This window comes from Peromyscus maniculatus, chromosome X, assembly GCF_049852395.1.
Source record: "Peromyscus maniculatus bairdii isolate BWxNUB_F1_BW_parent chromosome X, HU_Pman_BW_mat_3.1, whole genome shotgun sequence".
Lineage (NCBI taxonomy): Eukaryota > Metazoa > Chordata > Mammalia > Rodentia > Cricetidae > Peromyscus > Peromyscus maniculatus.
This window is the reverse complement of record NC_134875.1, coordinates 122,084,996-122,102,662: the sequence shown is the minus strand read 5'-3', so window position 1 is coordinate 122,102,662 and position 17,667 is coordinate 122,084,996. Positions and strand designations below refer to the sequence as shown.

Below are 17,667 nucleotides of genomic sequence, written 5' to 3'. Positions count from 1 at the left end.
GTGTTTATTATGTTCCTTGGTTTTAGTGTCTGTCTATCTTTATTAAGGAAAGAGCAGCATGTATTTTTATATGTTTGTTTGTTTTGTTTTTGTTTTTGTTTTTAAATGAATGGCTAGAAGACTTCTTTTTATTCCCTGCTTCATTGGCACTACTTCCCAAGTCTGTCTTGAAGTCCTAGAGCCCCATATAGTGTAGAAGTTGCTGTGTCTTTTTTTTTTCACTCAAGACACCTGGTGAAGTTACTCCCTGTTGCTTTGTGAGTTCAGTGACTCACTCTGAGCTCTTAGTCTCCATCTTCTCTGAGCAGACTCCCATTGTAATGAGGAGAGAGCTGTTTTGGTTAGAGTTGTAGTTTGGGGTAGGACTGTGGAAGTGGGAAGATTGTTACCTAGTGCTGTTTCTTCAAAGGGATTTCAAGGAGTATGGAGGAAGCATCTGTGTTGGGTGTCAGGGTAAGGATTAGAAACAGGCATTGGTTTTCCTTGTAGAGATCTGTAATGGAGAGACTCAGATACTAGAAGATCCCCACATGCAGTCGGGGCTGGGGTCATTTCATGGGACTAGGATGAAGACAGGAGCAGAGCTTCAGAGTTCTGGTTACAATTTGAGAGTTTTAGACCTTCAGCTACTTCAGGATAGAGCTTGTTTCTGTCCTTAGCTGATCAGAGCTGAAGCAGCTTACCCTCATAGTTGGTACTACAGACAATTGGAAGGCCAGCTTTTGTTTCCAGATGACATTGAGAGACCAAAGGCTATGGCCTTATCTGTTTAATATGCTTGGGTTTAGTTGGTATGGGTGATAATTTGGTTAAAAAGAAAGACAGCTGGGTTGTTACTGGACTCATCCTTTCTCTCAGTTCAGAGTGTCAAGTTTTCAGTTTATGGAACTTGGTTAGCCAACGAGAAGCATGGAGACAACAGAGATACTGATATTATTAGCAAGTGATAGAATATCAATGCTTAGCTTGGGGCATCATATGTATTCTATATTTTAACAAAGTGTGTCCTCTGTAAAATATAGGCTCCTAAGATATATAACTACATGCAACATTAAAAGGGTTGAGTGTGTTTGTATTGGTTTTGTTTAAAGGAACCCATTTCAGTGAAAGAAAAGGGTAAAATACATAAGAAAACCTTAGTGATTATGTTTGCCTCTTAAAAGTAGATATGAAAGATAAAAATCAAATACTCAGGAATGGTAGCATTCTGACCCAGGAAAGCTACTCCAGAAGCTAGTGTGGCCCAGGGTAGCTGAAGAGGCTACTGCAGTGAGATCAATAGAGAGATGTCAGTCCCTGTGCAAGCCACAGGTCTCTAAGACAGTGTTTTCAAAGGATGAATCAGTGTCTCTGTTTAGAAGATCATTGAATTCTGTTAGGATATATCTGGATAACTTTAAAAAAGTGATCATAAAAGCAATATCAACTAGGTTTATTGTGTAAAATATGGAAAATACCAAATGGTATAAAAAGGGAAAGTTAAAAATTACAACTCACTGTCACTGCTGTTCTTGTGTCTTTGTTCTTTTACAAAATATGTCTCCTTTTTAATTAATCAGCATAGAATGTATTATATACCATTATGATATATTTGAACAAAGTGTATTTTTGTGATTCTGTTTCCCCCCATCTCCTTTAACCCCTTGCTACCTCTATCCCTTCCTTGTAGCCTTTTCCTCCCAGACTCTTTTAGGGGTTTCCCACCTCTGTCATCTTATACTCTATGTGCTCATCATCAAAGGGAAAATATAAGATGTATGAGTCCACATGTATTTCTAGACAGTTAAGAGACTTTTTAAAGAAGATGCCATTGCCAGTCATAATGGTGTATACTATAATCCCAGCATGCAAGAGGGTAAGAAATATCTCAAGTTTAAAGAGCCAGAATTACATAGTGAGCCTCTGCCTTAAAAAAAAAAAAAGCAGGAAGTCTGTTGCTTTGGTTTTGGTTTTGGTCTTCAAAATTAAAGACAATCATGCACAGTGTCTGTCTGCATGCACATGCCATGGCTTGTCTCTGGAGCACTTAGTGACTTTTTAGCACTCTGCCATAGATATCCTCCTGGCCTCCTGTGCTATCACCTCCTGACCCAGGTGTATCCTTTGTTTGCAGCAGTGACCCTCCGGGAAGACAGCGCCAAGAGATTGGAGAGGAGAGCACGCCGTGTTTCTGCATGCCTGTCAGATTACTCCCTTGCCAGTGACAGTGGGGTGTTTGAACCTCTAACCAAAAGGTTAGGAGACTACCACCTTGTTTCTTCATCCTTAAGTATACTTGCAAGAGCATTACTGGTATGCACAAAAGGATCTATATGGAAATAGTTTAATTCTGAACTTTGTTTACAGCCCCATGTACATTTTTCTACCTCCTTTAGTCTTTGGGAGGTTGGGCCTTAGAACCCTGTGGGGGAAACGCCCCTGGCTTCTGTGTGCCATTTGGAAGCTGGCCCTTACTGTGTTGTTCTGGAACGGCTTTATTCCCTGGTCCTGGCTAGTAAGGCTGAGAAAGAGCAAGTATGTACAATACATCCCAGGGAATTGCATTCCTAGCAATGAAATTACTCCCTCTCTTCCTTCTTTAGCTACAGGGAGCCCCCTTGTGGTCAAAACAAAACAAAACAAACACAGTAAGAAACAAGACACCTATTGCTGCAGCTCATACCTATAATTTCAGTGTTATAGAGACGAAGACAGGAAAAATTGCCATAAGTTTGAGGCAACCATGGGCTATATAGTGAGTTCTGGGCCAACCTGGACTAAGATAACAAGACTTTGTCTAAAAACAGAGAGGTAGACTAGAGAGATGGCTCGGTGCTTAAGAGCACTTGATGCTCTTGTAGGGGACCAGTTCCCAGTACTCACATAGCAGCTCACAAACATCTGTTACTTCATTTCCAGAGTTCCAATGCCCTCTTCTAGCCTCCATGGCCACTACACGTGTATAATGCATATAATTATCCTCAGGAAAACACTTATTACATAAAAATAAATAATTCCTTTTTTAAACCAAGGGAGGAAGAAAGAGAGAAAGAAGTTTATGGGCAGGTACTCATGAAATAACCCATGATGGACTCTGGAGACCAGAGCCATGGTTTTGAGCCCCTTAATGAACATATGTACTTGAATCACAGTTTGATAAAGCTCTTCTCAGTAAAGGACACCCTGAACATGAGAGAGAGTATACACATCTATAATGCTCAGTTCCTTTTGGAATAAACCTGATGAATTTGCCATTATTGTTCAGAAATGAAGATGCTGAAGAGTCTCCTTTGGGAGACACACATGGAAACAACGAGCCCCAGATCTATGTGGGATTTCTGTGAGTATAGAAGACAACTTCCTCTTGTTCTTCAAGATGCCCTATGGAATGGGGTCCACTTGGGTGGTATTCCATCACCTTTGATATTCCCAGTTACTTTTCAGCCTTAAAGATGTCCTGTAAATGGGGGCCTGCTTCATTGTCATTCCCATTTCTGTGGACAGGTGAAGGGGTTTGGAGGAACGCCGTGACCCAGGTGTTGCTTCCCCATTCTTGATAGCTCTAGTCTTACTTCAGTCTTGGATGAGTTAAGAGTGAGAAGGAAGTGGAGATAGAGAAAAGTGGCTGCATTGCTGTCTTTCATCAATGATACCACAGCTGAGGACTGTTAGCTTAGAGTTGGGAGTCAGAAAGGTGCTCCAAGTTTCATCAAACTCGAGATCTTGGAGATATATTTTCCACATTTATGTTAGAAGTTAACAAGTGTTCACCAAAGCACAGCTAGCAGGGTCCTTCCCTTATCCCCAGAGTAGGTTATTCAGTGGTCTATAACAATTAGATGTCTGATTTACAGTTTCACTAAAAGCAGGTGGCATGATGTTTATGCCGGCAGAGCAGGATGTTCTGTAGTTTTGGATTGCCCATTCTTGTTATTCTGGTCCAGGTTTCTTAGTGCTGACACTGTTGACATTTAGAATCGGGTCATTCTTTGCTGTGGTGTCCCCTCTTATACACTGTAGGGTATTCAGTTGTGTGCTTGACATTCATCCACTTGACACTTCCTTTCCAGTTTTGATAATAAGAAATGCTTCCAGATATCACCAATGTCCCTTGGGGATAGGATTGGATAAAATACCTCTCAGCCAGTGGCCACCATTGCAGTTGAATCACAGGGTTGTTTCCTCCATGGGAAATTTGCAGTCCATGAACATGAGCTTTATTTTCTAGGCATGACAGTACAAATGAATATCTCCTTGTGCATGTGCTGCAACTGAGGAACCTTGCTGGGCTGGTAATGAAGGAAGACTGCAAAATGTAAGTTCTTAGTATTGGAAACATGGAGGCTGTGTACAGCTAGTGATTACCCTCTTCTGCATGAAACAGTTCATTGCCTATTCTTCTTGGCAGACTCAGGAGGGGAAAAGTCATTTGGAAGCCTGAATTTCAGTGAAGCAGTAGGGAATATCTATATAAAGTACAAAGGATTTTATATATATTAAAGAACTTGGTTAATTAGTTGAGACATTTGATGTACAGTGTTGCTACCAAGGAAAGGCCTGTCACTGGTAATATTGAGGATTATGTTCTCAAAGGGCTGGGTGGTGATGGTGCAAGCCCATTCTACTCTGTGGTCCCATGATGTGTATCAAGAGGCCTGAGACTGGATTCAGGGAGTCCCTGACTAGGAGAGGAACAGGAAATGGAAATTGGGACCATTTGGCAGTCTGCTAGTATCCTTCTCGGTGGCAGAATTTCTGCCTCTCTCTGCTCTGTGACCCTAGGTGGGGAACTGCCAATAATGCTTCATTCAAATCTAACCAACCCCATCCATTCCTTGTGAACTAGCTTTGTAAACATAGGAGACCACATTGGGATTCATCTCACCTGGTGATACACACAGCAGTGGTCACAAATATTTCAGCCCTCTCATCTATGTGCCAAGTTCCAGGATAGGAGTAGAAAGCACAGGAAACAGGCTCTACCTCTGTAGATGCTAGAACTGTCAGGAAAGGGCAGAAGATCTCTTGCTGAAACAGTTTCCAGCAGAACCTTACATCCCCCAGTCTTACCTTGGCTTATCTAGTCAGGTATGCTCCATCCAATCCACAGAGATGCGTTAGTCCTTTGAACCTGAAGGGTGGGAACCACACCACTGATATCATACCAATAAGTGAGCATATTAGTCCATGCTGCCTACCAACATGTTTCCTCCTCTCTTTTTCCAGCCACATCCGCGTCTACCTGCCCCCACTAGACTCCGGCACTCCCAACACCTACTGTTCCAAGTCTCTGGAATTCCAAGCTCCACTGGTGTTTAATGAAGTGTTCAGAATCCCTGTGCATTCCAGCATGTTGACATTGAAATCACTGCAGTTATACGTGTGTTCAGTGAATCCTCAGCTACAGGAAGAATTGCTGGTACGTGTAGCAGCAAGACCTCTGCTGGCTCATATGGTGTTCTCCTTCCTTTCTTTTCTTTTCCCTTTCTCTCTGTTTTATGACTCTGTCTTCTTTCTCCCCTCCTCCTTCTCTTCTGTGTTCCTAATTTCATCTGCCATTTCTTTTTATATGCTTTCTGATTTGTGTTTTGTATATACTTTGTATGGGGGTGAGGCAAGTAGGGGTGAGGGTGTGCATGCTACAGTGCATATGTGGCGGTCAGAGGAAATTTTTCATTCTCCCTCTACCGTGTGGGTTCTGGCAGTCAGAGTTAATATTTTAAGGGACTGCAGTTATGGAATAAAATCATCAAGGACTGGTTCTGGCTTTTATTTTTAACACCCGTGTAGGGCATTGCTCAGATAAACTTGGCCGACTGTGACAATTCAAGCGACATGCAGCTGCGCTGGTATCCTGTGCAGGTCTTTGCCAGCCCTGAGCCACCTAAGCCGAAAGAGCCTGTGCGAGTTATGGAGAGTACCACACGGGACACCGTGCATGCCAGCTCCGGAAAGACGGTACATGGCCCTGGCTCAAGGAGCCAATCTTTCATGACTGTTTTCTTGGCTTTGAGACTAGTTTTGTTCCAAGTACTTATTTCTAAGAAGGTTCCTTGTAGACTGCAAGTCAGCATGTGTTATCAGTGAAGAAGTTTCAAGGAAAGGAATCAGATGGGAACATGGTAATACACAAGGGCACTTCCTGAAAAATGAATTTTTAACGCAAACGTATTCATGATTACTACTTTTGCACAGATTTGTGGACACAGAACTATAGGCACAGGGTGAACAGTGTGTTGCTGTGAATGGTGGGGTTTGTTCTCCTGCATAGCCAAGAGGTCAGCTGGTTCTCAGAAGCATCCTTTCCTCCTTCAGGATGCAGTGACAGTGCTGCTGGCAAGAACCACAGCACAACTACGAGCTGTGGAGAGAGAGCTGGCAGAGGAACGCGTAAAGCTGGAATATACTGAGGAGGAGATCCTGGAGATGGAGCGTAAGGAAGAGCAGGGAGAGGCTGTATCTGAGAGGTGAGTGCCTAGTCCCCTGCCCTCCTAGGGCTACAGGAAGAGGCAGACCTTTGTACAGTACCTTAGGGAGGTGAAGTGAAGTTCCTGCAGACAGGCTAGCCTGCCCAGTGCCAGTTAGCATGGCTCTCAGGGGAGTGTTTCTAAATGCAAGTTGCTTTCCCCTCTTTGCCTCTCTAGAATGTGCTGGGTGGTGCTGCCATACCATTGCTCAGGAGCCAGATCCTGGTGGGGAATTTCATGGTGATCTGAATAAGAGAAATACCCAGAGCTCTGTGCCCAGTCCTCTTCCTTTAACTTCAGATTTCTTTCCAGGACTTCCCTCTGCTGAGACTAATGATAACACAGTCCCTCCTCCTCTTGGTTTTTGGAGATGGGTTCTTACTATTTAGCCCAAGGTGACTTTGGAGTTCTCTTGCCTTCTGAGTGCTAGGATTATAGACATATGCCACTATACCTGACTCAAAGTTCCTTTAAGTTTTTTTGTTTGTGTGTTTCATTTCTTTTAGGGTACTGAGAATTAAACCTAAAGCTTTGTACATTCTGGGCAAGTATTATACCACTGAGCTACACTTCCACCATTATTTTTATAACCCACCTTATTGAGATTTCATCTATCTGCCATTTACAGTGTGCAACTCACTAGTTTGGGATATAATTGCAGTATACCATTTTTTTTAACCACAGTTAGCTATGGAGAAATTTCATGAAATGAAAATACCACCCAACACCCCCATTATCAGTCATTCCCAATTCTCCTTCCCTCTGACCCTATTCTACCACAAATGTACTTTGTCTTTGTGGACTTTCCTCTTCTGGATGCAGTCCTCAGCAGAAGCATATAATCATATAACCAAGCAGCTTCTCTTTCCACTGCTGCTTGAAGCGGTCCATCAATGGCTCCTTGACTATAAAGACCTGTGAGAAATGGATGAATAGTTCAGGTTAATGAGCACCTCTGCGTAAGTGGCTTGACTGATTGATCCTCTATGGAGGCATTTACATGTTGAATTCCTTCTACAGATTTCCATGAAGAATATTGTCTTTGTGAAGTTCACTGCTTCATCACATGACTTTGCCTGAAATTAGTTTAGACAAAAATGTGCTTTTGGAGCACCTAGCAGAGGAACAGGGTATTCTGTTAATGGTCAGAGAGCAAGTTTGGGGGCATTTTCTGGTAGAGTTTTTGGTACCTTAAGTGGCTCCAATTGGGTGATAGAGAAATACAAGTACTGTTTTCCTTAGAAAACAGAAATAGTCCTACTTGTCTTTAGTCAAAGAAACAGGTTTTCTTTGCTTTTTCTGCTACTCTGCTCTGCAAACAGCAATGAAAGGTATCACCTCTGATGAGCTTTTCATGGGCTATTGCAATGTTTACCTTTAGGAGTTGGCAGGCTGACTCGGTTGATAGTGGCTGTAGTAACTGCACCCAGACCAGCCCCCACTACCCAGACTCCTGTTACACTGGTGTGGACTCCATCCATGGACATGTGTTTGCTGGCCAGGTAGATTCTTACAACCCTGAGAAACTTCAACCCCTGCCTGTTAAGGTAAGTAAAACATGTCAAAAAGACCTTTGAATGTATACTACCTGGCCAGTCCTAGAAAAAGAGAGGGTATGTCCCCATACCTATTATGGAAAGTGAGGGACAGGGTAGCAGAGAGGCAGGTGCACTGCAGGACACTAAACTGACATGCTTACATGTAGGAGTAGAACATGTGCTCACTAATAGCCATGCCTTGTGGGTGTTGGGGGTTTGGAGGTGTGTGGCATTTGAAGTTAATAGCTAAGCAAGGGCTCTATATTACCGAATGCTGAACAGTAGCATTGCCTAAGATCTGTAAGGCCGTAATGTGGGTGCAATAGGTCTTACAGCAATGTCAATCACCCATAGATTACAAGGAAAGGACAACGGTAACTTAAAAGGGGAGCTTTTTACACCATTATGTGGTGATCCCTTCCCCATCTTCAGGGACAACTATGTTTTGAGCAATTGACACTGTATCTATACCTCACTGAAACAATATTACCCTAACTATTTGGGTAAACATGATAAACATGCTATCACCAAGGTCCCTGAAACAGCAAGTGCGAACCCTCCCCTTTGGCCACTTCTTAGTCTGCAGCTTGTACAGCAGATTAGAGTAGCTGTTTTAGACTAGGCCTCCAGGAATCGCTGCTATTCTACTGTTTATAACCTTGAAACTTAGCCACCAAATGAGTGGCTAGGGAGGCTAGATCAGTGTTTTCCCCTTTCTTTATTTATATTTATATTTTGGAAAGGGTGAGGTTGTGGGATAGTGTAATTGCTATGGAAAATAGCCTGACATTTCTTCAGTGCATTCCGGTGGGTCATTTTTCTCTTGCGGAGATAAAGCAAGATTGCTATATGTTCAAGGCCAGCATGGACTGTGTAATGAGTTTCAGGCCAGCCTGGTATACATAGACTCTGTCTCAAAAAATAGAAAAAGAGAGCTAATAGGAATAAGGAGAGAGAAAAATGAACTACTGTATGTTCTTGTAATGCAGCTTTTGTGTGGTAGGTTTAAAAAGGCAGGTATTCCAGCAGGAGGAAACTTCTGAGAGGAGGTTGTGTATCATTTAGTGTATCACTTGTAGTATAGAGTAACAAAAAGCCTGCTACCTAGATTGACAAGGAGACCACCACAGAAGACCTTTTCCTGGGGGATGCAGTGAATGTTCGCAAGGAACGGCTTAGCCGCCGCGCCCGAGGTTCTCCCTTCGTCCGTAGCAGCACCATTGTGCGCTCGCAGACCTTCTCACCAGGAGCAAGGAGCCAGTATGTTTGCAGGGTGAGTTGAAATTCCTCTACCCTTGTCTGTAACAGTTTCTTCTTCATTCTCTTTGTCATGTTCTCATTTTTACTATTTCTGCTAAAAAAAATGCATATTCTCACAGGCCATACCAACGAATGAGTGAACACCATGTATGAGTGGAGATAAGGATGAATGCTAGGCACTTGGCTTGCCACCTGGCCCTGGGCCTGTTGAACTCTGCCTTTCCTCTGAATTCTACCTTCCACAGATTTTCACTACTGTGTGTGTTCCATCTCATGGAGGCAAGGTTATAAATGTTGTGACATCAGCCTCAGAAACAGCAAGTCAAAATGGGACAGTCTTGAGTTGCATAGAGATGTGTAGGTTGCATTAGCATGTTCCTTAGAAGTCCTGAAGCATGGTTGAGTGGCTGAGCAGCAAGGTACCAGCCAGTTCGAAGCCTGTAGGCTCTAAAGGGTGCATTCCAGTTCATCCACATGGAAATTTATGCCCTTTGTGGAATGATGGAGATACACAGTCAAATCACATTGGAATGCTTCACGAAATGCTGACACCCAGGTCTCACACCTAGAGACTTGTCACTGGTCACAGGTAGGACATGAGAATTAGAACTTTTGGAAGTTCTAATGTGCACATGGGACTGAGAACCTGCAGGTAGGTGAATAGGAGATGCAAGCCACTGTCGTCATTGAAGGGAGTACAGTGAGCTTGAGCTGATTAGACAGTACCAGGATGACAACACCACCACTGACCTGGACAGTGAAAGGGCTTTTAAGAGAAAATGGTCATGATGGGTCCTTGGACATACTCATCTGAATACCATCCTCATGGTCCCTCTCTAGTGTATACTCTGGCAGAACCAAGAGGGAGCAGATTCAGATGCTTTTTGACAATAGGGTAGTAGTGGGGCAGAGTTTACTGCTTAGAGGAAGACCAGCAGCTGCTGGGTTGAGCTCTGTGCTCTGCATAAAAGACTGCATTTATTGGTGATGGTGTTAGAAGCCTTGCTGTTTATATGCATGTTGGTATAACCACAGAACAATAAGTGTCCATGCACTGTGTTTCCTAAATATCTCCTGTAAACTGGTACAGAAAATAAAGCTGAGAAGGCAAGACTCACACAGACAACCATTGATCTACCACCACATGAAGTCTGTAGGTGCTCCCTCCCATAAAGAAATGCTGTTTATTTTCCTCCTTTAAACCACACCTTTCCCTTGACTGGTACAGTGGAGCTTGGTGAATATTGGCTTGTCCTTTCTACCAGGAATGAGTCTCTTTTTCCAGAAAGCCATTTTACTAAAACCAGAAATAAATAGCAAATGTGAATGATTACTAAACAGTGAAACATGCTGAAGACAGTACCTGCTTTTGTAAGCATCTTACCTAATATCAAATTGTAGTTGGTATGGATAGTACAGAAGTATGATTGATTTGATCAGGGTAGAAAGGCCATGTGGTTAAGTTGATGAGCATGAAAAAAGAGCAGATGGCAGTTTTGTTTGCTTTGTGTTGGTTTGGGTTTTGTCTTTTGTTTTCCCTTAAAACTCTTCTGTAGATCCAGAGACCTAGTAAAAGCATCAACAGAGGTTTTAAATGCATTTTAAATGTCTGGGAGAAGTAAAATAGAATCTCACTCAGAATACACAGTGAGTGAATAAAAAATGTCTCATAACTTGTTTCTGAATATCTTTCTTTTTGGTACAGCTTTATCGTAGTGACAGTGACAGTTCAACACTGCCCAGGAAGTCCTCCTTTGTTCGAAATACTTTGGAAAGACGAACCCTTCGCTACAAACAGGTGTGTGCCACAGAAGCTAATATGGAATCTATATCTGCTCTGTGTTTTATTTGTATAATCCTCTTTATAAAGGTATTTTAGGAAATGATTAAAGTCACATTAATTAAAAAATAATATTTTTTATTTCTTTGTAAACTTCTTTATAAACTGTAATAGTGTCATAATGCTATTAGTATTTATTGAGATGATTTTGTATCATTTGTGATTATTGTTGTCTTGGGTGTATCAAATGAATAATCGTTTCTAGGTGATGTTATTTTTCTTCCTTTTTGACAGGAGAGAATATATATAGACTTGGCAAATTTGGGCTTTTTATGTTTTATTTTTACTTTTAATTATGTGTATATGTGTGGGAGTGTGTGCACATGTGAGTGCAGATGACTGTGGAATCCTCAAAAAGGTGCCTGATCCCCTGCAGACTGAGTTACAGGAAGTTGTAAGCCACCTGGCATGGATACTGGGAACCCAATTCAGGTTCTTTACCAGAAAAGTACATGGTGCTAAGCAGTTAGCATCTTTCCATCCTCTACATCGTAGTTTCTCAACATACAGCATGCTTCTACAAAGAACTATATTCTATAGCTTTCATTGCCTTTACTAGCCAATTTTTTTCCTTCTCCTTATACCATGCCAGCTTTAAAAGTAGTTTGTAAGATACTAGATAAGTCCCTGTCTTTTCTGGGCAAGCATCCTTTGGAATAGATTTTTTTTTAAATCCAAGATTCCCGTGTGATGTTGGTATACAGATTAGTTGCAGACTGGGAAATCTAAGAAAACATATGATTGGGCTACAGAAGTTGTGTCTGAACAGGACCAGTCTGAACAGTGCGAACTAAGTCATTCTTTGTTACTGATCTGTGCTCTTTTGTTGAGCACCATCTTTGACCTTGACCCATTGGAGGCCAGAAACACCAGACTTTCCTGCTTTTATATATTTGTTTTTTTCCCCTCTGTGTATAACTTAATTGGGTCACTTTTGTGTGTTGCCAGTTGTACTTTTCAGATGCAAGTAAAAAATGAAATTTAAAAACCAAAGAAAATACACATTTTGCTGCCTTAGATGTATATTATCAAATGGCATTTCTAAAAGTGTGTTCATTTTTTCCTGTCAGCTACATGTATAAGGGTCTGTTGCTCTATACTTTTACAAACACAGTTGTAGGCTATTATTAAAGAAAAAAAGGTTGTTGTTCCTTATTTTTATATTGAAGTAGAGATTTAATCTTGCCAGAATCTGGTGTTTTAAAATGTAGGTGTAGGATAGGTTGTACTTAGAGAAACTCTTGTACCATAGTCATCTCCTGTTAATTGTGGAAGAACCTTCCAGTTGAAGACTGCACCAGTCCAAGCTGGTATGTATGCTCACTGGTGCCCCCTGCCTGCTTTCCACAGCCCTGCAGGTCGTCTCTGGCCGAGCTCATGGCCCGCACCTCCCTGGACCTGGAGCTGGACCTCCAGGCCTCGAGGACCCGGCAGCGGCAGCTGAATGAGGAGATTGGAACCCTCCGGGAGCTGAGGCAGCGTCTGGAAGATGCCCAGTTGCGGGGCCAGACTGACCTCCCACACTGGGTGCTCCGAGATGAACGGTTCCGTACCCTACTGAAGGAAGCGGAGAGGCAGGTAAGAGAGCCAAGAGCCTGCTCTGGACTCCCTCTAGAACCCCCTAACTGTTTCTTATCCATGTTTCTTATGCTACCTTGAGTCCAGTTGTGACTGTTCCTATCATGATGTAGTAATTGAAAAGATACTGACAATTGTTTTATGACATTCTCCTCTACTATGCACATTTATGGTGGCACCAGTGAACACCTAGAGGTTCTTCAAGGAGAGGGAAGGGTACCCAGCTCCTCCTTGCCTTGTGTGGAGAATGCCCTGGGGCCACCTTCAGGCAGGCCTGGCTCCAATCACTGCAACCACTCCCAGGCATGTCTGTGGCTACGGAAGGGACTGGCCTTTCTTCTGGATCTTTGTGGCTGGTGTTACATCTTCTGGACTCCAGGGATTGGAGTGAACTCATTCATTCTTGTTTGTTTGTTTGTTTGTTTGTTTGGTTTGGTTTGTTTTTCGAGACAGGGTTTCTCTGTGTCACAGCCCTGGCTTTCCTGGAACTAACTCTGTAGAACAGACTGGCCCCAAACTCACAGAGATCTGTCTGACTTGGCCCTCCAAGTACTGGAATTAAAGGCTTGTGCCATCAGTGCCTGGCCATTCTTTTTTTTAAAGTAACAGTAGAAAGTCTTGCTCATCAAATGTTTCTGTTGCAGACAAGACAGACCAAACTTGACTACCATCAAGAACAAGTAGCTGAGAAGATGCTGAAGAAGGCTTCCAAAGAGATCTACCAGCTTCGAGGGCAGAACCACAAGGAGCCCATCCAAGTGCAGACCTTTAGGTAGGCGGGGAAGTAGATCCTGGGCCCAACATTCTGCTTTCCTATCACCATGGTATCTGGGTTAATATAAAAAGCACAGTCAATAGGAATCTACTGTAAGCAGCATGTCCTGCCACTAGTAGCATTTTGATGTTTTCTTCTGATTTTTTAAAAATATTTTCATGCTTTTTTTCATGCCACCTGTAATTATAATGTGGAAGTCTGTTGTTTAAAAATTAAAATATCTCAGGATGCTACATACTTTGTTAGTTTACTTACACATAATGTTTTTATTTCTAATTCACCCAACTACTCTTTTTTATTAACCAGCTGCTGTTTTCTAAACATTTGCTACTGTAGGTAACTAATTTACATAAATACACACATCCTTGTCACCTTTCCTTTTTAATTAACTTTTGAGTGAAACAAAATCTATAAACTGCAAAGCATGTAAATCATATAGTTCAGTGATCAAAGACTTGCTGTCACGATCAAGCATTTGTCAGCATCTGCTACTTTTCTACATTAGAATCATGATTGCTTTGGATTTTAATTACATAGATTAGGTTTACCTGCAAAATCAGGTAAAGTTCTTTCGGGAGAATTAATTGCATCATTATATCTGTATTCTCTGTGGCTGTGAAAAGCTACGGTGAAATTCAGAAAGTATAAAATTAATACGTTTAAAACAAACAAATCAATAGCATTTGCTGCATCAATAATGTCATGCTGCAACTCCCTCCATTTGGTTTTCAAACACTGTCATCAACCACAAGGAAAGTGCCTCATACTTACTTGGTGGTCAAGCCTATCTCCCTCTCTGAGCCTTACCAACAAGCAGTCTGCTCCCTGTCTCTCTGTATTTGCATCCTTTACCTATTTCCTATTAATGGGATCATGCAACATGTAGTTTTCTGTGTCTTCCTCATTACATTTAGCATCAGGCTTCTGAAGGTCATCCATATTATAGCATCTGCCTGTGTCAATCCTTTTTATTGCTAAATACCATGTTTGGCTTTTAGCCTTAATGTTTTAAAATCTTTAATATTCATATCCTTGTCATAACTAGCATTTAGGAGTATATTTACGATTTAGAACTCATTCATACAGTTTTCACCTTCTTGTTCATTTATTAATAGAACAAGTATCTCCTGTGTACCTCCCATATATTAATTAGTATTTTAACCACTAAAGATAAGTACACCATAGGGCTTTATACATACCATTGTCACTGGAGACTTAAGTTCAGCCCTCCTCTCCCCACCTTTGCTACTGTGGATTGATTCTAAGGCCTTGCATAAACTAGACGTGCACTCTGTCCCTGAGCTACAGCCATAATCTTTTAAGAACCACTTCTAACACATAATTCTTTCCAATCCTAGGGAGAAGATAGCATTTTTTACAAGACCAAGGATTAACATACCTCCTCTCCCAGCCGACGACGTTTGATGTAGTGCATTGTGCACATGAAGTATTTATCTGCCTGTTTTATTTTCATGAAGTTCTTAGATTAGCTAAATTTGTCTTTAAAATATTTGTGCAAAGCTATTAATATACACATTTTGTAAAAAAACATATATCTATACATATATATTTTCTAATAGTGACGGCAACAGGGCTTGGTTTTTCCTTGTTGTGAAATCGACATCTCTGAAGACAGGTTATTTTATAAAAGATCAACTATCATGTTAAGAGTGTACAGTTTTTACACTGTTTTATTTGACCTAAAGGCTGGAAGACAGAAACGAAGTGAGTTCAGGCAAATTCACTGTATTGTAATTTATTTATAGTACTTTTTTTCCTTGATGGAAAATACTGACTTTAAGGTGTATTTTAAGACTGAAATTTTGTTCTTCAGTATTTGTCATGCAGTAGAATGGAACTTGGGGCCGGTTTTGTTTCTGACACCTGAAACGCAAACACTGTGTGCTGAATTTGTCACGTGTATCAGTTTCTCATAGGTGCATTTACCATGTATATTGTACACTTTCACTCTCTGTGTGTTATGTTCAAATATCAACTGCAGTGGTTCAGTCATACTCTGCAAGCTGTGTATGCGTTGTAGTGCCCAGTGTGCTGGGCACTGATGGCTCCTTGTTGCTGTGTTGTCATCTAATGCATCTTTCTGTGCTTACCACAAGTCTGAAGCTGGCAACCGAGCCCCCGGCATCCCAGGTTTCAGCCTGCCTGTCCACTAGTGACTGGTGGCTGCTCACAGTGCTTACGTTTGTCAAAGCATGTGCAGCTATCTTTGCCACTCTGGCTGGTCTGACAGACAGCAGGGAGGGAATGCTTTCCCGCTACCCACCCTACTGTTTTGTGGAGGAAAGTGAAAAGAATGAGTACAACAGAGACTAAAGGCAGAGACATAACCTTTGAAGGTGCTTTTTGTGTGTGTGGAGAGAAGGGCATGTGGGTAACGTGGCTTACCCAGCAAGTCATTGTAGGAGAATATTTGAGTTACATCAGAATGCTTCTCTCATATTGGAGTGAACCAATATTCCCCATGGAATCTTAGAACTAGCTCATGAGGGAAATTTTAATGAAATAAAAATATGCCATGATTCTTTTAAATGCCAAACAATTTAGTTTGCCTAGCACACATTTATTCTATGTAAATGTGTTTTCTTTCTGAGGCCTTGAATGAATAAATGAAGTAATCACAGGAAATGTCAAAGAAAACAGAACTCTCTTCCTAGATCTTCCTTCCCCTCCTTGGAAATGCCCCTTTTAATCAGGTCTCCTTTTTCATCATTCTCTAAACTCTTCCCTTATATAACCCACTTTCATTTTTTCATTTATTAAAAATGAATTTTGTAAAAGCATTTCATTGACATGCGACCAATCACAGACAATGGAATTTGTCAGTGGTGGTAAGACTGAAAACCTTGTTTTTTTACAGTTGTCATCTCTTGCTATGCATTCCTGTTTCTAGCCTTGCTTTTTTGCCCCCCGCCTCCCCCCCCCAATTTCCTTTTTGTAAGAACCTACAATAGAGGTAGAGACCCAAGGCACCAATCTTAGAGCATTGCCAGTAGCAAGCAACATTACTCTGCAGGCTTGCCCCCTGTGCCTGCAGAATATTGGGACCTTAACCTCCAGCCAGAGCCAACTGTGGCTGACACTGCCTCACAGAGACAGCTCTTCCCAGGCCACTCTCTACCTGGAATGAGGTAGCTTTTCTGCCAACCCAAATTAGGGAGCAACTGAGGAAAACCTACTATGCCAATACAAAAAAACCCCAGACGTACTTTTCAGAAACATCACTGCCTGCCTTATACCAATTTCTGTGGGAAGCATTGTCTTCCTACTCATACCCGACAGGAAACACATGCAGCCTAAAGAGGAGCACCTAGGTTTGACACCTTTCCATCATATCCCTCTCCCTGCCATCTGGCTTTGCAAAGGTGAATTGTGTGCAGGTGTATTACATGGGCTGTTTGCTGTCGTAGCAGATATGGTACCCAGTACCCTCACTTGCTTCCTTTTGGCAGCTGCCAACATCTTAACACTACCATGTCCAGAAGATATTGCCCACTTCAGAAAAATGAAAGGCTGTGGGCTTTAGGAGGACGGGGGAGGTTTCTATCTGCTGTGTGAGTTTGTATATATGCTTAGCCTGGTGAGAAAGAAAACTACGGTCTCTGGGCAGCTCTGGTCATGCAACAACCTGAATTCTGCTACCAGGGTCTCTGAAACATCACCGAATGTAAAAGGGAATTTGGTTTTTCTGCTTTATCTAATCATTGCATTGTCAGACTTTGGTGATTATTGCTGAAATAAGTAACCTTCTATTGTGGGAATAAGTTAGAATCAGTATTCATCTCTTTGTTTTGTCACTGTTTTCTATGATTGTGTCATTTGTATCGTTTGAAAGTATTTCTTCTATAAAATTAAACTAACCTGCCTTAAGAACAAATGGAAACGTGTGTTTTGTTTTTTAAAGAATGTATAATGGAGACTTTTAAATAAATGAAAAATGGTGCTGGAAATTTAGATCAGTGGTAGAGTACATATTTCACACATATGAGGACTTGGGTTCAGGCTCAACACCAACAAATAACTGAAGACATTTAGGAAAATAAAGATGTATTAGTCAGGGTACTCAGGAGAAATACAACTTATAAAATGAGTGTGTGTGTGTGTGTGTGTGTGTGTGTGTGTGTGTGTGTGTGTTAGAGTGGCTTACAGGCTGCAGTCCAGCTAGTCTAACAATGTCTTTCTACCAACAGAATGTCCAAGAATCCATTAGAT

General features: G+C 41.7%; 1 protein-coding gene across 2 annotated transcripts in view; it reads left to right on the top strand.

Annotated features, from left to right (window-relative positions):
• Wwc3 (WWC family member 3) overlaps positions 1 to 17,332 on the top strand; it is a 106,050-nt gene extending 88,718 nt beyond the window's left edge. The window contains exons 12-23 of one of the 2 annotated variants that reach the window (XM_006994312.3): positions 2,114 to 2,234; positions 3,245 to 3,319; positions 4,208 to 4,294; positions 5,206 to 5,398; positions 5,770 to 5,937; positions 6,295 to 6,446; positions 7,828 to 7,993; positions 9,093 to 9,257; positions 10,950 to 11,042; positions 12,435 to 12,662; positions 13,307 to 13,434; positions 14,796 to 17,332. In XM_006994312.3, coding sequence (XP_006994374.2) covers positions 2,114 to 2,234; positions 3,245 to 3,319; positions 4,208 to 4,294; positions 5,206 to 5,398; positions 5,770 to 5,937; positions 6,295 to 6,446; positions 7,828 to 7,993; positions 9,093 to 9,257; positions 10,950 to 11,042; positions 12,435 to 12,662; positions 13,307 to 13,434; positions 14,796 to 14,862 — 1,643 coding nt within the window. In that variant the 3' untranslated portion in view covers positions 14,863 to 17,332. The remainder of the gene's footprint in view (positions 1 to 2,113; positions 2,235 to 3,244; positions 3,320 to 4,207; positions 4,295 to 5,205; positions 5,399 to 5,769; positions 5,938 to 6,294; positions 6,447 to 7,827; positions 7,994 to 9,092; positions 9,258 to 10,949; positions 11,043 to 12,434; positions 12,663 to 13,306; positions 13,435 to 14,795) is intronic. The other variant, XM_015987793.3, reaches the window with a different exon arrangement.
• Positions 17,333 to 17,667: the final 335 nt, after the last annotated feature.